Raw genomic sequence first — 21,093 nt, forward strand, 5'->3', positions numbered from 1 at the left:
CAGCCAGACTCAGTGGTTGTGCAGCCTGGTCAGTCTTTGACCGTCACCTGTCAGGTCTCTGGCTAAGCCTTGACTGATAACAGCTATGCAACAGCTTGGATCAGACACTGTAAAGGAAAACCAATGGAATGGATTTTCCATCAATGGGGTGGAGGCAGATTTAATCAAAATAATGCTCTGAAAAACAAATTCAGCTACAGCAGAGACACTTCTAGTGGAACGGTGACTATAAAAGGGCAGAATCTGCAGCCTGAGGACACAGCTGTGTATTACTGTGTACGTCGCCCCACAGTGATACAAACCACCAGCAGACCTGCACAAACACCCAGTACCCCATATGACTCAACCACACACATACAGATATGTTATACTGGGCCTAAACCTGAATATGATTAATTTCCTCCAATAGGAGAATCAGATATTCTTAATTGGTCTTGTCCTCTGTATGTGCGGCAAGATACTCCCTGATATATAGAGGGATGAATGATGTGAGAGTGTTTAAGTTCATTATTCTCTCATTTGACAGCATGGTGAATTCACTTGTAGCTACATGAATACTGTCACGGGTTAAGGTTGGTGGACTCTAAGGCAGAGACACAACACGAGGAGGCAGCAGGACAGTTCAAATAAAGATTTATTTGAGGGTAGGGTGAGAGGACGAGGCTGGCCTGGAGGGTGGAGGAGTCCGGGCTTGACAGCTGACTGACGAGGCGGCAGACTGGACGAAGGACTGACAGGGTTCCACAGCTGGAGCAGGCTGCAGGAGTCAGGACGGGATCTGGACAAACAGGCAAGAGTGCGTCGAGGCAAAAATGCAGGACAGACTGAAAACAGACTAAACGGCTTGAAAGTGACTAACAGGGTAAACTGAGTCAACAATCTGGCGGAGTCTGGAGATTTGAGCCGGGCTTAAGTAGTAAGGATGATTGGGTGATGAGTTGCAGCTGAGCAGACCGGCTCCTGACTCCGGACACCTGACTCCAGCTCTGTAATCAGACCACACACAAAGAGAGAGAGAGAGACTAGGAGGCAGAGGGCATGACAAATACAGAAGTACATTTTGAGAAACTTTTTTTTTCTCTTCTAATAAGAAGGATGTGTTTAATGTAGAATTGTTGTGTTGTATAGAAAACATGTGAAAAGACTATTTTGTGTTTCATGTAATGAGATAGGCAATAAAGTTGTCTCAATTAGAATCTGACCAAAAAGTAGCTGCATCTCTTGAAAGGCAGAAGTAAATCCATATATAGAGTGCATTTCTTGCAACAATCTACATTTTGGTCACTGGCCAAGTATAAAAAAAACTACCTGCAAATTGATTCTGCATGATATTCAAGTTAACAATCAAGAAAATAAGCACTGCAATTCCATACACCACCAAACCCACAAACAGATAAAACTCAGTGTCATATTTTCAAGTGTTTAATTGAGAAATAATTGATAGTCCAATCCAGTACTATCCTCCCTGCCTGTGAGGAGGAGTCAATGCAAAACTTAGATGTCTTCCATCTCTACTTATCTGACTGCAGAGAGGATGACAGAGAACAGTGGCCACACAGTTTAACATGATGGGCTATAGGACAGGACTGCTGCTTTTAACTATCTGCTGGGCAGGTGAAGCTTTTGACTAATTTTGATTTGACGTTGTCTTCATTAAAGTTACTAACTTAATGCATGTGATGGTTTTCTTTTTTGTCTTGTCAGGTGTTGATGGTCAGACTCTGACAGAATCTGAACCAGTGGTTAAAAAGCCTGCAGAATCCCACAGATTGACCTGTACAGCCTCTGGATTCACATTCAGCAGCTCCTATATGGCCTGGATCAGACAGGCTCCTGGAAAAGGACTGGAGTGGATTGCTGCTATCAGCAGCGGTGGTGGTAGCAGCACCTACTACTCTCAGTCAGTCCAAGGCCGGTTCACCATCTCCAGAGACAACAGCAGACAGCAGGTGTATCTCCAGATGAACAGTCTGAAGACTGAAGACTCTGCTGTTTATTATTGTGCTCGAGATCCACAGTGACTGGAGTTGGTTGAGCAGCTGTACAAAATCCTACAGTTCTCATCCTTACTGGGCTGTTAGACCCCCCTCTGTCTCACATGATTCATCTCTTAGCTTGAAAATATGGACACTGAACCACAATCCCCACCCATTCTGCCTGTATAACATATAACTGTTGCTCTCTCAGTCTCCACATTAGCCTCTCTCAGTTGCAGACTCACACATTTCCCACCATGACAATTGTAGAAAGTGTCTTCCTCTTTTTTTTCCTCTCATTTCAGGTGAGTGAAGTGCACTTGTCTGTATCCAGTGGAGGAAAGAGGAGAGGAGCTTTGATTGTCTGCTGGCTTCCCATCATCTAAACTCTGTGTGTCTTTTTCAGCTGCTCAGAGCCAGTCCCTCACCTCCTCAGAGCCGGTGGTCAAGAGAGCTGGAGAATCAGTCACACTGTCCTGTAAATTGGATGGACTTTCTCTTGCTTGGCTGTATTGGATTCGTCAGAAACCAGGGAGAGGATTGGAATGGATTGGGCGCATTGATAGTGGAACTGGCACAATATTTGCCCAAACTCTCCAAGGCCAGTTTACCATCACCAAAGACAGTTCCCAAAATGCAGTGTACTTAAAGGTGACGAGTCTGAAACCTGAAGACTCAGCAGTTTATTATTGTGCTCGAGAGCCACAGTGACACAGGAGCCTGCAAAGCTGTACAAAAACTGATCCACACTGATCTCTGTTTGAGAAGCACTGGAGCATGTCAGGGCTTTAAAGTCCATATGTGTAGAATATTAACCTCAATATATCATTCTCAATATCATTTTGAGTCTTGTTGCAACCGCTGTCGTTAAATACTATCACTCAGGGCTCAAGTGGGCGCCAACGTTAACAAATTTCAAATTCTACTGGCAGAAGCTTTAAGAAAACAAATTTTCCAAGAAAGGATGACCACTGAACAATGAATCACATTATTATCAAAAACCGCTCATACTGATATCTCATGTGTTGATATCATATGTCATTAGTAAGTTAAAGACAGCTCCATTCCAACTTTTCCATCCTCTACAAAGTGTTGTTTTTTGAAACCTATTTTCAACATGAGTCCTGTATTTTAATACAAACCACCACATAATGAAAGCAATGCTGAAATTCCATTTTTATCATGATAATTTATTCTTTTGTCTCATGATTCTTCTGAATCTGATGATACCTTCGAAAACACAGTCAAACTTAATCAATTAGCAGTGGTGCCATGGACTTTGCATCATTCACTGAATAGCAGTGTTAATACTGTGATTAAAAAACAACGTTATATATATACTGCAAATATGTAATGAAAAAATTCACATGTATGACAGTTTTATGTCTTTGTGAGGAAAGGATTAACATTTTACCTTTTAAGCTGTTCAGTTCATTCAAATAGAATTCAATTAATTAAATGATTCTCCACAATATGCAAAAACAGCTTCAACATAAACCATGTTCTCTGTAGCTCTGATACTGCTGCTGGCAGCTGGATCCTGTGAGTAGCTTTCAGTGGATTAATACTAATAAACACATTATGAACACTGAAGAGTGAGATGAATGATCTAGATCATCTTGATTTGTGTTTCCACAGGTGTGCACAGTATTGATCTCATCCAGCCAGACTCAGTGGTTGTGCAGCCTGGTCAGTCTTTGACCGTCACCTGTCAGGTCTCTGGCTATGCCTTGACTGATAACAGCTATGCAACAGCTTGGATCAGACACTGTAAAGGAAAACCAATGGAATGGATTTTCGAGAAATGCGGTGGAGGCAGCTTTTATCAAAATAATGCATAAATATCCAGTAGTACCCCATATGACTCAACTACACACATACACATATGTTATACTGTCCTGAAATCTGAATATCAATAAAAAAAAGTACTGTTTCCTGATTTATGTAAGAATGACTGCTGGTGTGATTTCCTCCAATAGGAGAAACAGATTGTCTTCATTGGTCTTGTCCTCAGTGTGGCCAGTTAGTCCCTGATATATAGAGGGATGAGTGATGTGAGAGTATTTAAGTTTGTTGTTAATCTCATTTGACAGCATGATTAATTCACTTGTAGCCTACATGAATACATAAGTACATTCTGAGAAACTTGTTTTTCTCTTCTAAGAAGGAGGTGTATAATATATAATTGTTGTGTTTGTGCCTCTGTTTTCACTGGGGAGCCATGGCTAGAGAACATGTGGAAAGACTATTTTCTGTGTCATACAATGAGATAAATTAAAGTTTTCCGAATACGAATCTAACTAAAAAGTAATGTTACAGGCAGAAGAGACATCAAATGTAGCGTGCATTTACATTTTGCTAATTTGGCCACAATAAAAAACTACCTGTAAACTGATTCTGCATGATATTAACATCTCTGAAAATAAGTATCTTTTTTCCCTACACAACCATACCCACAAACAAAGATGAAATTCAGACAATGTCATATTTGCAACAGTTTTTGAGTTGAATTTAGGATTAGGATTTGGAAAATATCTGTCCAAGTTGCATCCAAATGTTTTACAAAACAATGGCTTTGTTGTCGAGCATTAGGTATTCTTCAGTGTTTTTTGCTCTTGTTGTTGAGATAAGTTACTTATGTAAATCTTTCCTCAACCACTGAAGTACAACTGTCATTAAACAGCAGTCAAACTGTCTGTGTTCCCTATTTAAACCTGTAGAGGGCGGTCTATGCAAAGTCTTCCTTCCTTATAAACACACCATCAGCACCGTTCAAATTATTTGTGGCAGAATAATAGGGACAGTTTAATAAACCTCAGAAAGACATTGATCAGAAAGCACTGAATTGCAGTGTGTATTACATAATGGAACATACGATTGCCTGGAGTTTATTTTTAGTAGTCACTATACATGGTAAGAATAGCAATTGAGCTGTTACACACTTTTCCTTGGTAAATGTCTAATCTGAGATTTAGATGTCTGATGACTGATGATCACCTTTTCTTTGTTTGCAGGAGTGTGGAGTGAGATCAAACTGGACCAGTCTCCCTCTCAGGTGAAAAGACCAGGAGAGACAGTGAAGATGTCATGTACCATATCTGGGTTTACCATGACAAGCTACTATATTCACTGGGTACGGCAGAGGCCAGGGGAAGCTCTGGAGTGGATTGGGAGAATGGATGCAGGTTCAAACTCTGCTATCTATGCAAGCTCCTTTCAAAGCCGTTTCACCCTGACTGAAGATGTGTCCAGCAGCACTCAACACCTCGAGGCCAAGAGCCTGAGAGCAGAAGATTCTGCTGTTTACTTCTGCGCTCGAAGAAGCACAGTGACTGAAGACGGTGGAGCAGCTGTATAAAAACCTCCACAGACAACATGCATCAATGAGATCTCAATGATATCTGCAGGCTTCTTCTCATACTCACCACATTTATAGAGAGTAAGGTCTACATTTGTGTACAGATTACATTTGTTATTTATTTAAACTTTGAAAGTAAACCCTCCATCCCTTTATGATATTACATCAGTGAAGCGAGGCAAAGTCCTTTCAACAGTCAAAAATAATTGATATCTCATTGGGACAAAGGGGAAGTGAAAGAAATGCATCGTGTTGAGGAGGGAAAAGATGAGGCTGATAGAGAGGTCAGAGTCTCAACATAGAGAGTCTCTCAACAAGGCATCTTCTACAAAGAATTTCTTGAGGACACCAAGCTAGACCTGTCATGGCCGGACCCTCCTCCTCCTCCCACATCCATGCTTCCTGGTCTCATCTATGACAGCAACAGCTTCGCCTCAGAGGCCCCTTCCCCTCTGTCCTGACATTAAAGCTGAGCTGAGATATTCTTTCTATTCCCATTCAAGGCTTCAGCACCTGGTCCAGTCCGGTCTCAAATCGATCTCCTTCATAAAGAAACAGATGTTTGATAGTTCATCCATGCAATATCTAAAACACATTCCTTAGATTTCTATGCTCCAGTCGTCTGCAGTTTGTTGCTTTATTCATTAAAGTTTATGAGTTGTGATGACAGTATTATTTGAGGCATTAACAACGATCACACCTCATCACATGTGGATTAGAAGGCGGATTTAGATGTTTCTTTATGCTTTGGAAACTCTAGCTCTAGCTCTCATAGTCCCTTTGTACAGTGAACATTCATTCTCTAATTTCATCAAATAATAATTGACATTCAAGTCCAATCCAATACTATCCTCCCTGCCTGTGAGGAGGAGTCAATGCAAAACTTAGATGTCTTCCATCTCTACTTATCTGACTGCAGAGAGGATGACAGAGAACAGTGGCCACACAGTTTAACATGATGGACTATAGGACAGGACTGCTGCTTTTAACTATCTGCTGGGCAGGTGAAGCTTTTGACTAATCTTGATTTAATCTTGTCTCCATTGAAGTTACTAACTTAATGCATGTGATGGTTTTCTTTGTTGTCTTGACAGGTGTTGATGGTCAGACTCTGACAGAATCTGAACCAGTGGTTAAAAAGCCTGCAGAATCCCACAGATTGACCTGTACAGCCTCTGGATTCACATTCAGCAGCTACTATATGGCCTGGATCAGACAGGCTCCTGGAAAAGGACTGGAGTGGATTGCCTTTATCTACACAGATGGTAGCGGCACCTTCTACTCTCAGTCAGTCCAAGGCCGGTTCACCATCTCCAGAGACGACAGCAGACAGCAGCTGTATCTCCAGATGAACAGTCTGAAGACTGAAGACTCTGCTGTTTATTATTGTGCTCGACAGCCACAGTGACTGGAGTTGGTTGAGCAGCTGTACAAAATCCTACAGTACTCATCCTTACTGGGCTGTTAGACCCCCCTCTGTCTCACATGATTCATCTATTAGCTTCAAGTACATGGAAATGATATGTCAATATGGAGAAAAGAAAAGAACACACACACATGCGCACACACACACACACACACACACACACACACACACACAGCAACAAATGAACAAAGGTGAATCAACACTCATCTGAGTAGCACTGAAGCATGACTGTGCTGAAAGAGCAAAAACCAAGAACAAAGAATTACAGAGTAGAACACATTATATAATTTCTGTTTTCTGTCTTTCTGTGCTTATTTGTTATGTGAGTTTCTGTTTATATCTCGGACATGCTACTGTATATCTTATATTTTTTTCTTTTTACTAATGACCAATAAAATACTCATCACAAAAAAATTACACATCATAATCAGCGGCGGCGCCAGGGAGGGGCTTGGGGGTGCTGTAGCTACCCCTAGGATAGCCATAGCACCCCCCTAGCACCCCCAAGAAATTTCTGTGGTTTATTTAGAAATTTTGGTAACACTTTCTATGACGCCCATGTCTATAATGCATTATAAACATACTTATAATGCATTATAATCTGCTTATAGCACCTTATAATTATAGTTGTAAGCACTCATACATATTCATAATGCTTTATAACAATAATCATAACACATTATAAAGCATTTTATAATGACTTATAAGGTCAAGTATCATAATACTTCATAATTGCTGGTCACTCACTGACTTTTTTTGCAAGGATCATAGTGTATTATAATTCTCATAGTTGTAATTTATTATAATCGTTTTATAATGCATTATAATCACTGTTATAATGCATTATAATGTGATTATAAATTACTCTAAGTGGTCATTGGGTGCTTTAAGTAAAGTAATTAAATTCCTGAGGTATAGGCAGATAATACATTACAAGCTGGTTATAAGTCGCTATAAGTGGTCATTGTTTACTTTAAGTAAAGTGAAAAAAATATCATTAAATCTATGCAAGAACACACAAAACGTTGTAAAATTAATTTATTTGTTTAACGGGTCATAACAGAAATTGAGTACTGCAATTTGACAATAAATTAAATAAGTAAATCTCTCTGAATTAATAAATAGCGGTGCCTCCACTTAGTAGTGTTTAAAGAATTTAAACAATATCTACTAAGAATTTCAATTACTACAATTAACCTGAACTCAGTGTCCCCCTTTGAAATATGTGACTGTATAAAATTACCACAACTCAACACCAGATACTTTAAATGCAAACCAATTGCCTTTAGTTATGCAACTAGCAAGATGTGAAATATAAAAACAGAAAATAAAAAACAACAACTTCCAATTATCAAAGCAAATACCCAGATATTCCAATATCAATCTTTTACATTCCACAGAGGCAAAGTGTGTACCTTAAAATGAACTGACCAATCTTACTTTCTTTAGCTTATTCTCAAAATGAAATACAGCAATTGTGGATATACACACACTCAACAACACAGTCTTTGGAATAATAGTAGATCTACTAAAATAAATAAAAATGTCCAAATTTAATAAGCTAATCGTTGCAGGCCTGAGTCGTTGCTGGGGTTCGTAGAGACCTTTAAGATGAAGATGATATTGCGTTGCGTCCACTTCACTTGCTCCGAGCAAGGCAAAAACAAAAATAAAGCAGTGCAAGTGCATAGACAGTACTCATGACTTGATGACAGAGTTTGTGATGGGTAGACCAAGGAGGTTCTATGGGTAGACCTGATGAGAGCAATGCAGGAAAATGGCGAGTGAGGCCGACTGCAGGCGGAATCAAAAACAGGCAAACGTTGTACTCCCGGAGCATGTGGAAACAGGGCTTGAACAGGTCTGTTGTACTCCTGGCCCATGGAGGATTTCCTGCTCCTTTCTCTCCCTATGCGGTACAACAGTCCAGCTCCTATATGCATAAAATCCAACTAAAAATCAAGTACATAACACAAGGATGTATCATAATCTATTATTAGCTTACAGGCTATCTGATAGCTCGTTCACATACACAAATGGCCAAAGCGATTGCTATGCTAATAACGCTAGCCGCGATTAGCATTTCTTTTTCGTTTAAACCATAACATTTAGCTACAGTACCACACTTAAAATAATCATATAAGTCAATAAATAAGTCATGCTTTACCTTAACAGCATTCACACAGGTCTAACATGTCGTCAACCCAGTTAGCAATATTATGATGGTGTTTTCAGGAGGGATAGTCCTTTCTCTGCTGCTTCACATGTTCTCCCCTGCGCTCTAGTTTTTGCGGTCAGCGCCTAAGTCCCGCCTCTCTTAAATTCCGATTGGAAGATAGCAATTTAACCGCCAATGGATATCAAACATCTACCCGTTTGGCAATCAGTGGGTTAGGCTGTACTACACACATGCAAAACCAATTTAATTTCAATCCAATTTAGAATTATTTTATAACTATATATATAACTTATTTTTTTATATAAACTAACTAAAATTCACCCTGGGCTACACCCTCCCCCTTCTAATTGTCTAGATGTCCTCATCTGACTCCTCTCTTTCTCTCCTTGGAGAGTACTTTCTAACTTTACAGTTACAGCAAAAGGTTGAAGACTGGGGGTGTGAGGCTGTTTCAGGGTCATCTCCAGGTTTTGAGTTCAGACTGAACTGTATGACCATCCCATGGTGTTGGATAGTGAACGGCCGGTTCGAAGGATTTCCGGGCTCATCATAGCTCAGGCGAACTACTGGCTTCACAGTTCATCTGGGCGTGCATTTCTATGACGCCCATGTCTATAATGCATTATAAATATACTTATAATGCACTATGATCCTCTGTGAAAAAAATGTCAGTGAGTGACCAGCAATTATGAAGTATTATGATACTTGACCTTTTAAGTCATTATAAAATGCTTTATAATGTGTTATGATTATTGTTATAAAGCATTATGAATATTTATGAGTGCTTATAACTATAAGTATACAGTGCTATAAGCAGATTATAATGCATTATAAGTATGTTTATAATGCATTATAGACCTGGGCGTCATAGAAAGTGTTACAGAAATTTTAATTTTTAATGTGTGAATACTATAATTTATAATTTGAAAAATGAATAAATTCATTAATAAAACAAACCGAAAAAAAAAAAACATAAAGCCAACACAGGTGATCTGATTCGGCCAATGGGCGCAGCACGCATTGAACTTTTGACCTTCCACTTCCTGTTAGCCAGAGGCCAGAGCGCAATTTTTTGTAGCATTAGCTAAGTTACCATGGATCATTTTTTACTCCATAAACGTCCACGTGTGGAGACTCAATCAAAACCTGGAAATGAGAGTGATTGTGAACCTAATACAGGTGATGTTAATAGGTCTCATGAAGGTGTAGACACAACGCTAGTAGTCACTGACCAGGACCAAGAAAAGCCGGAGGATGGAGATGAGGAAGGGGACCTGCACCTGCCCGCGATTGCTGCTGAGGATGCTAGCATTGCTGATGACATTAGCAATCATCCCCAAGAGGGCCCAAGACGGCCAGTTCTTCAAAAATACCCTGCACAGCCAACTGGGAATCAGCAGAGAAGTTTTAACAAAAGCTGGTTGGATCAATATGCATGGCTAGAATACAGCGTGTCCAAAGACGTCGCGTTTTGCTTTGCTTGTCGCCATTTTTTAAAACGAGGGCACAGATTTCATTTGGAGCCAGCTTTTACCAGCAACGGGTTCAACAACTGGCAAAAAGCATCAGCATCTCTGAAGAGTCATCATGAAAGTGTGGGACACAAATTTGCTATGGAGACATGGAGTGAGTTTAAACAAAAACAGACAAGCGGCTCAAAAATAGCAAACACACTTGACAAGGGACATTCGGCGTTGGTTATGGAGAACCGAAAGTACATGAAGGCTGTGGTGGAATGCCTACGCTATACAGCTTGCCAGGGGATCGCACAGCGAGGTCACAGTGAGGGTGAGGACTCATCTAATAGAGGTCATTTTCGCGAGCTTCTGCATGTCATTGGAATGTTTGATGCAACAGTGGACAAGAAGTTAGCCAGCAATCCATCAACTGGCAGCATGAGTTTGTGATCTCAGAATCTGAGGCTGAAATGTGCACAAACCTGTGTCTGTTGCTTGCTGCTTGGGTGCAAGCCCTGTCCGTGGCATAATTGTGTGAAATTTTATATTCAGAGAGGTGTGTTTATGTAGGCAGGCTTGTGAACCTTACATCTATATCCCATAAACTGAATATCTCGCCTTGTGTTTAACACAGAATGCCATTGTAACTGTCGCGGAGCGGGTACTGCGTATGTGCGCACTGCGCGTGTGTGTGTACGGCTGTCGGGGGTGTTGCAGTAGAAATTAAACTGTGGCGACCGGCACATTAATGGGAAACACTAAATTTAAGAGCACCCTCGCTGAAAAGTCGAGCAACCCCATAGCACCTGCAAAAGAAAATCTCTGGCGCCGCCACTGATCATAATAGTAAAACAAGTAAAATTTGTTTCTTCCATTTTATTGGGTGATATTCCAGGGACTTACAGCTCTGGCTTCATCAGTTTTCTGACATTTCTTGAGAGGGCTTCCTCACTTGACAAGTCTGTTTAAGGATTCAACAGACAGATTGCACAAAGTGTAATTAGGAATTTGTTTTACATATTCCATTATTTTTCACCATTACTTTCATTATTTTCGGTGTGTGTTTTGTAGTTTTGCGGTTTGTCTTCTGGTTCTGAGACTACAGTAATCTAAACTCTTCAGTGAATGAATGCAACAAACCTTAAGCTTAACCTTTAAGAGACTGTTTGAATTAATAAACACATTTTCTTTAATATGCATCTTAATGAATTAGGAATTATGAATAAAATTGCCTTCAAACCTTGAATGCTTGTAATAGGACAATCCCTCCTCCTTTTATAGCATGTCAGTGTCCTATTCTATGCAAAGTTGACTTCCTTACAGTCTGCTATAAACAGTTCATGTCACGCTGTCAGTTGAGGCAGATGAAGAGAAGCTTCAACACCAACCATGTTCTCTGTAGCTCTGCTGCTGCTGCTGGCCGCTGGATCCTGTAAGTCTCTTTGAGGGAGAAACACTAACAGTTTGATCTCAGTACACCAGTTGTTCATTCTTACTACACTGTAAAACATTGAAATATTCAATATGTTTTCCTCCACAGGTGTGAAATGTGAAACGTTGACACAGCCAGCCTCTCTGACTGTCCAGCCAGGTCAACCTCTGACCATCACCTGTCAGGTCTCTTATTCTGTTGGTAGCTATTACACAGCTTGGATCAGACAGCCTGCAGGGAAAGGACTGGAGTGGATTGGAAGCAAAGTTACTGGAGCTGAATACTTCAAAGATGAACTTAAAAACAAGTTTAGTATCTCCTTAGACTCTTCCAGCAAAACAGTGACTCTAAACGGACAGAATCTGCAGCCTGAAGACTCTGCTGTGTATTATTGTGCCAGAGATCCACAGTAACACAAACCATCAGTAGACATGTACAAAAACCCCTCAGTCCCTGAACACTTGTAACATGAAGCCACCAGAGGAGGCGCCATCAGCCCACTAATACATTCAAGGCCTGTTCACAGAGAAAGAGTTAAAAGCATACAATAGATATAGAACTGACAAAGTGGAAAACTATATACAATAAATCATAGATTCTCTGAATAAATCGTTTCCTGACTGATAATAATAAACATTCAGGTGGCCATGATTACTGATCTCATCCAAATTTATAAGTCACTCAGTCTCTCGAAACATTTTGCTTGGTCCATTATTTCAGAACCACAGATGATTCTATCTGCAAAAACAGGGCATTTTTGTAAGCAAAAGTTTAAAGATGAATCCTGACTTCAACATGAATCAATAATGTGCTTTTTTTATTTTGAAATTAAACTTTTATCTGAAGTGCCCACCCAAAGCAGCAGACCTAAGCCACCAAAACGTGTGTGCTGCAGTTATGTGCCGTTTCCTCGGCATGGGAAGTAATGAAGCCATGATTAATATGGAATAGTGGAACTTGTAAGTTATGGGTTCCTGAGCCAGCTTTGCCAAATGGCTTATTCATCTAGTGATCAAACTCTCAGGGGCGAATTCACAAAAGGATTGCGTGGCTTTTGCTGAGGCTGAACCTGTGCAAATAAGACAAAAAGAAACAGTGTAATTCACAAAGCACTCGCAAAGGGTGAAATGCACCGCTAACTGCGCTGCCACCCAAATGCGTCTCGGTGCTCCTGTGCTATTTGCACGTAGTTAAATTAGGTAATATGCATACATTTGGCGCAAAATTGGCCCCTTTCTATGCAAATGAGCCTCATTGCAAAAACAGTCCAATTCACAAAGATCTGCGCTAATTGCCACACGCAGTTAGAAAGAAATTATTAGCGTCTTCAGAGAGTTGGTGGTAATTGAAGCGCATTTATAAGGGGTGTCACGCCCAGACTTTCCAGTGATTATGGCAGCAGTGATTGTAGCCAGGCGAAGACATTGTAATGCCAGGCATGCTCATGAGCGGATATTTCAAAGGAGAATATCACTTTTTGATTTAACTGAGAAATGAATTGAATTGACCTTGCAAATGTCTCTGCAACAATTCCACCTTTGTGTGACGTAAAAAATAAAATTGTCTGTAAATACAGTCTGTAAATAATATTTTGACATTATTATTATTATTACTATAGAACTTTAACACAGATTGCTTCACAAACAAAAGCAAATAAATCAGTATAACCAAACAATCAATACAACTCAATTTCTCACTCTGAAAATATTTTCACTTATCTCACTAGTCAGCACAGTGGGCCTTATTTTGGCCTAAAGATTCAGCACCATGGACAGCTCCGCTCAAACTCATTTATTACCTCCGCCAAGGAGGTTATGTTTTCGGTGCCTTTGTTTGTGTGTTTGTTTGTCTGTCTGTCAGCAGGATTACGGAAAAACTACTGGCCCGATTTTCATGAAACTTCGTGGAAGGATGTAGCATGGGCCAAGGAAGAACCCATTAAATTTTGGAGCGGATCCGTATATTGGTTACGCTTGCACATTTGCATATCATAGAAGACTGGATTGGCCTTGGCGGAGGTCTGCGCTCTCCGAGTGCCCTTCTAGTTTCTTTTGGGATGCAGTGAGATGCAATGACAAACAAAGGATGCAGTGACAGGATGCAATTGTGTCATGAAAAATAAATGAATAAAGCTCCCCTACATTCTCCTTTGTTCTCCACTTCAAATCATGCCATCTTCTTTTGCAGTCTGAAGGTGTGCGTTTGGAAACACCAACAGCACTGACAGACTGGGATATTAAATCCCAAATATGGTTTCTCACAGTCCCGGTTAGATTTCTTGCCTGAAGTTTTGAGGAATGCCTCTGCACCTCGTCCGTCAGGACTTGCAGCTCGCGGTCTAAAAATGTCATTTTTCTCTTTCTCTCTGCCATTGTCCTGCCTACTGTGTTCTTCGCTCAAAGGCAACATTTATACTTTGCCACATTGGTAATTGCAATCAGACGCAAAACAGGGGCAAATTGCACTCAGTTGCAACAGGTTATGGGCGTGTTTGCGTTGGCATATCATTAGCGCAATATCTTTTGTGAATCGGTCCTTGAGACGGAGCAAATAGCGGTTGCAAATGATACGCAATTCATGGTGCTATTAGCGGCCGCAGTCCATTCTTTGTGAATTCGCCCCTCAATGTGTTCCTGGGCCAGCTTGGTTGAATGGCTTACCTACCTAGTGGACTATCTATCTATGTGAGCCTCCCCCTTAAATGTTTATGCTACCCTTCTCGTTTGAGGCGTGTAAGTTTAACAGCTGCAGAGCAGAGCGCTCTCAAATTAACATACAGCAAGATATGTGCTTGCAGTAGCTAGAATTAAGGGAAAATATTTTATGTCACTTAATGTACCTAGCCCTAAGGCATGCTTTTCACTGAGGTGGCAGCCAGCAGGATGTCAGCATCTTCATTTACACTCTTCTGGCTCCACGTCCGAATTGCAAGATTCAGGAATGTTCCAGAGGATAAATTGTTTATTTTCATATATGATGATAATTAATTGTGAGAATATTTTAGGACGTGAGCCGATGGTATCACCACCTTAGCACACATGGGGTAGAAGGCAGATTTAGAGGTGTCTTGAGGCTCTGGAAACTCTATCTCTATATTCTGCTGAAATCTCAATCATTCTTTCAAATGTAACCCAAATAATTCCTTTGTACAGTGAACATTCACTATCCAATTACATCAAACAATCACTGAGGGACAAGTCCAATCCAGTACTATCCTCCCTGCCTGTGAGGAGGAGTCAATGCAAAACTTAGATGTCTTCCATCTCTACTTATCTGACTGCAGAGAGGATGACAGAGAACAGTGGCCACACAGTTTAACATGATGGGCTATAGGACAGGACTGCTGCTTTTAACTATCTGCTGGGCAGGTGAAGCTTTTGACTAATCTTGATTTAATGTTGTCTTCATTAAAGTTACTAACTTAATGCATGTGATGGTTTTCTTTGTTGTCTTGACAGGTGTTGATGGTCAGACTCTGACAGAATCTGAACCAGTGGTTAAAAAGCCTGCAGAATCCCACAGATTGACCTGTACAGCCTCTGGATTCACATTCAGTGACTACTGGATGGCCTGGATCAGACAGGCTCCTGGAAAAGGACTGGAGTGGATTGCCACTATCAGTGATGGTGGTGGCAGCAGCACCTGGTACTCTCAGTCAGTCCAAGGCCGGTTCACCATCTCCAGAGACGACAGCAGACAGCAGCTGTATCTCCAGATGAACAGTCTGAAGACTGAAGACTCTGCTGTTTATTATTGTGCTCGAGATCCACAGTGACTGGAGTTGGTTGAGCAGCTGTACAAAATCCTACAGTACTCATCCTTACTGGGCTGTTAGACCCCCCTCTGTCTCACATGATTCATCTCTTAGCTTCAAGTACATGGAAATGATTTGTCAGTATGGAGAAAAGAAAAGAAAAGACCAGACACACACACACACACACACACGTACACACACACACACACACACACACACACACACACACACACACACACACACACACACACACAATCACACAAATGTACAACAAGTGAATCACCACTCACATATATCTCTGTGTAGCACAGAAGTATGACTGGGCTGAAAGAGCAAGAACCAAGAACAAAGAATTACATTCCAAGAGTAGAACACATCATATTAGTAAAATAAATAAAACTTGTTTCTACCATTTTATTGGGTGATTTATGTATATGGGTATATATATGTTTTTAGGAAGTTGAAGTAACACGGTTGCTAAATTGCACAAAGTGTAACTTGGAATTTGTTTTACACATTATATTATTTTTCACCATTAATTTCATTATTTTCGAGTGTTTTGTGATTTTCCAGTGTCAACTGGTTGTGACTGCAGTGCTCTAACCTCGTCACCGAATGCATGAAAATTGTTTGAATTAATAAACACATTTTAATTAATATGTATCTTAATAAATATTAGGAATTAGGAATCAAATTCTCTTCAAGCCTTGAATGCTTGTAATAGGACAATCCCTCCTCCTTTTATAGCATGTCAGTGTCCCATTCTATGCAAAGTTGACTTCCTTACAGTCTGCTATAAACAGTTCATGTCACGCTGTCAGTTGAGGCAGATGAAGAGAAGCTTCAACACCAACCATGTTCTCTGTAGCTCTGCTGCTGCTGGCCGCTGGATCCTGTAAGTCTCTTTGAGGGAGAAACACTAACAGTTTGATCTCAGTACACCAGTTGTTCATTCTTACTACACTGTAAAACATTGAAATATTCAATATGTTTTCCTCCACAGGTGTGAAATGTGAAACGTTGACACAGCCAGCCTCTCTGACTGTCCAGCCAGGTCAACCTCTGACCATCACCTGTCAGGTCTCTTATTCTGTTAGTAGCTATTACACAGCTTGGATCAGACAGCCTGCAGGGAAAGGACTGGAGTGGATTGGAATGAAATATACTGGAGCTGAATACTACAAAGATTCTCTAAAAAACAAGTTTAGTATCTCCTTAGACTCTTCCAGCAACACAGTGACTCTAAACGGATAGAATCTGCAGCCTGAAGACTCTGCTGTGTATTATTGTGCCAGAGATCCACAATAACACAAACCATCAGTAGACCTGTACAAAAACCCCTCAGTCCCTGAACACTTGTAACATGAAGCCACCAGAGGAGGCGCCATCAGCCCACTAATACATTCAAGGCCAGTTCACAGAGAAAGAGGAAAAACAATCTTTGAATAGATATAGCACTGACAAAGTGGAAAGGATATAAAATAAATCCTAGATTCTCTAAATAAATCTTTTCCTGACTGATAATAAAAGACATCCAGATAATCTTGATTAAGTCACTCAGTCTGTGGAAACATTTTGCTTCTTCATTATTTCAAAACCACAGATGATTCAATTTGCAGAAACAAAACGGTTAAGGTGAATAATTTTAACAGCAATCAATAATGTGATATTTGTTGTTGTGTTTTTTTTGTTTTTTGTTTTTTGTCATTTTTACTGGGGAGCCATCTATAGAAAAGATGTATAAAGACTATTTTGTGTTTCATGCAATGAGATTGGCAATAAAGTTTTCTGAATCTGATGAAAGAGTAGCTGCATATCCTAGGCAGGAGAAAAAACACATGTAGAATGCATTTATTGTAACAATCTACATTTGGTTATTGGCCACTATAAAAAAAAAAAAAAAAAAACCACCTGTAAACTGTTAACCTAAAAAATAAATGAAAAATAAATTCCCTACACCACCAAACCCACAGGGATGAAATTCACACAGTGTCATAGTTGCAAGTGTTTTTCAGTTGAGTTAAAAGTTACAATGAATACAATTCCTTTGTTGACAAGCATTATGTATTTAACTGTTCTTTTGCTGTTATTGTTGAAATAGTTTGCAACACCAGGATCCACTTGGAATTGTTGGCTTTGATCAGTCATCTTTGACCTTGTTAGTGAAAAAGGCGTCAACATTGTACAATGAAAAGCACAGAAAAACACAAATGAATGAATGAGGCGCTTGGAGCCAGAGGAGTGAAAGTAGGTTTTGGCAAGAGCCAAGACAAAAAAGTGGAACCAGGTTTAATTATTTGGAATAAAGTGAATTACACACCAGTCATTATTGCAAAATAAGCCCTAACTGGTTGATTCAAGACCCGGACATGAAGCAGAGCTGATTTCCAGACAATGAGGAGTGTTTTCACTCTCTCCAGAGATAATAGCAGTCAGCAGGTGTATTAAAGTGATTTGTCACAGTGATCCTTACTGGGCTGTTAGACCCCCCTCTTTCTCACATGATTCATCTCTTAGCTTCAAGTACATGGTCAATATATTTGTATGTATGGATTTGAGTAAAGACCAGACACACACACTCACACAAACACACACACACACACACACACACACACACACACACACACACACACACACACCTATTTGCAACAAAAATGAACAAAAGTTAATCAACACTCACATATATGTCTGAGTAGCACTGCCTGGGTTTAAAAAGATCATTTTTTGAAAGAGCAAGAACCAAGAACAAATAATTACATTACAAGAGTAGAACACATAATATTAATAAAATAAATAAAACTTGTTTCTTCCATTTTATTGGGTGATATTCCACGAATTTACAGCTCTGGCGTCATCAGTTTTCTGACATTTCTTGAGAGGGCTTCAGGGACGCTCGAAGTAAGTCAGAGTTGGGGGTGCTGAGAGAAAGTCTATATAATGACGTCATATTAAATGCTGCGCAACATTCATGATTTTTGTATTAATTTGAATGGCCAACATTTTACACCAGTTTTAGAACATTTTACACTACAACAGACAGCAAACTTGAACACCAACATGCTGTATGTCAAAGCAGCATAGTACCATATTCAGCTATGGACAGTTCACACACGGAATGCAGGTTTATTCCTAATCAGAAGACGATTTATTGTTGAGTGAGCCACAGCCATGCTATACGGGTAGCAATAGAACAAGGCACTTGAACTTTATAACACACACACATACACACACACACACACAGCAACCGAAAACATTAACAAGTAACTCTGAACAGGCCATAGGCAGTTCTTTACAAATAGGCTTTCATTGAAGATCGCACTCCAAAACCTCTCGCTCTCTCTCCCTTTCTTTCTCACACACACACACACACACACACACACACACACACACACAAAGCCATGTCCATCGTGAAAACCAACCTGACTTGAAGGATCAGGTAAAGTTTTCGTTTCCAAAGCGCCTGGCTGGGAATGTAAACTCCTTTGGCTGGAAAGGCTCTTCACCAACGGAGTTAACGCCAGCGGGGATTTGCCCGTTAGCTGCCATAGGACCATCCGGAGGGGGGGTAACGTTAGCATTGACGTTAGCACTGATGTTAGCTAGCTGCTGCTGCTCTGATCTCTCCTCCTCAGGGCTGCTGGAGTGACAGGGGTCCGCCGGCAGGGAGTCGAGTGTGTTCTGTAAGGGTTTTTGCTGTTTGGCTTTGGGGCCATTATTAAAGAAATCAGAGATTCTTTTTTGAGACATGGTGAAGTGCGGTAGTGATACCTAACCCACCATTACCGGTCACGAATATCCGTGATCCTTCGCGCCTAGCTACGTGCTCTGCGTTTGTGCATCAGATACACAGAAAATATCATAAAAAAATAACAAAGGGTGGATTTCAACCATTTAACGAACAACCATGTTTTATAGACTGCTTACGCTAAAATGCTACTCTCAAAAAATATAAGTTTTTTATTGATTTGTTTAGTAAACTTTTTAGCCTTGCAATTGCAGCCCCCCGCCAGTAGGGGGTGCTGCAGCCCCCTCAGCACCCCTACTTCCAGCGTCGCTGGAGGGCTTCCTCACTTGACAAGTCTGTTTAAGGACAAAACTACAACAGTTATTACCTTTCTGCCAACATACTGTATATACGTACAGGTCTTGAAATTAACACCCGCCAGCCCGCCAAATGCGGGTAAAAATTTACTGTGGCGGGTAACATTGTAAAGTTACTAGCCAATTTGGCTGGTGATGAACCAAGCTCTAAATATTTGAAGCAGGCTGCGGTAGAATCGATTGCGCGAGACCGCGAGTATACAAAGCAGTGTTGCCAACTTGGTGACTTTATTTCTCAAAAGCGACTAGCGACAAATCTGGCGACTTTTTCTGACCATGGGAAGCAATGTTAATGTGTTGAATCCCAAAGCATTTGGCAATAAATTGGTACAGCTGATGCCGGTTTTCTCTACTTGCTTGTCTATTCCAGAGAGGTCTGATGATCACAGCGCTTCCCACACGCAGCGTAGCTCCCTCCCTCCGCTGAGAGCAGGGACTGTAGGATAGGGTCCACTTGTAATTTCTACCGGCGTACACCGAAACTGGCCCGGGTGGGCAGAGTCAGCACTTATATTAAAACGGGCTACGCCGCGGCGTGCATAACAAGTGCAGCATTATAAATTGATATGCAAATTATCGTATGACGTCATCTGGCGACTTCTAGCAACTTTCTGAGCAGCCAATAGCTACTTTCCTTGGAAAAGAGTTGGCAACACTGAGGATAAAAATGAAAACAAAGGAGGGGAGAAGGCGAAAATGAGGACATTTAATGTCAAATGGCGATTGGGTCGTGAGTGTCAAAGACTACAAAAACTGCACAGAGCGACCTCCAGAGCTTGACAATCAAGCAGGCCAAGACAGTGTCGCCTTTAAGAGCCTTGTATCGATGAAATCCACACAATTTGAAATCAACGCAATTTATGAATATCAGTGAAATACTATAATTTATAGATTTATTATGCTATATCTTTTATTTTTATTAATACTTATGCTTAAATTAACCCAGTGGCACTCATAATCTGATTTATTTCAAGAAAAACATTTTGGCTAGTGGAAATTCCATTTGGCTGGTAACTTTAAAATCTAGTAGCCATATTGGCTGGTGATCAAAAAAGTTAATTTCAAGCCCTGTATACGTATATTTAGGAAGTTGAAGTTACCAGACTGAAAAATGTAATTAGGAATTTGTTTTACATATTCCATTATTTTCGGTGTGTTTTGTAGTTTTGCGGTTTGTCTCCTGGTTGTGAGACTACAGTAATCTAAACTCTTCAGTGAATGAATGCAACAAACCTTAACCTTAATCTTTAAGAGATTGTTTGAATTAATAAACACATTTTCTTTAATATGCATCTTAATGAATATTAGGAATTGTGAATACAATTGCCTTCAACCCTTGAATGCTTGTAATAGGACAATCCCTCCTACTTTTATAGCATGTCAGTGTCCTATTCTATGCAAAGTTGACTT

General features: G+C 40.3%; 1 protein-coding gene across 1 annotated transcript; it reads left to right on the forward strand.

Moving 5' to 3' along the window:
• Positions 1–3,475: 3,475 nt before the first annotated feature.
• On the forward strand, positions 3,476–12,241 carry LOC139908105 (uncharacterized). Its single transcript, XM_078284934.1, has 5 exons — positions 3,476–3,518; positions 3,615–3,785; positions 4,991–5,328; positions 11,786–11,828; positions 11,937–12,241. Exons 1-5 carry the CDS (start codon positions 3,476–3,478, stop codon positions 12,239–12,241), a joined length of 900 nt encoding a protein of 299 aa, XP_078141060.1.
• Positions 12,242–21,093: the final 8,852 nt, after the last annotated feature.

Source organism: Centroberyx gerrardi, chromosome 7 (assembly GCF_048128805.1).
Source record: "Centroberyx gerrardi isolate f3 chromosome 7, fCenGer3.hap1.cur.20231027, whole genome shotgun sequence".
NCBI lineage: Eukaryota > Metazoa > Chordata > Actinopteri > Beryciformes > Berycidae > Centroberyx > Centroberyx gerrardi.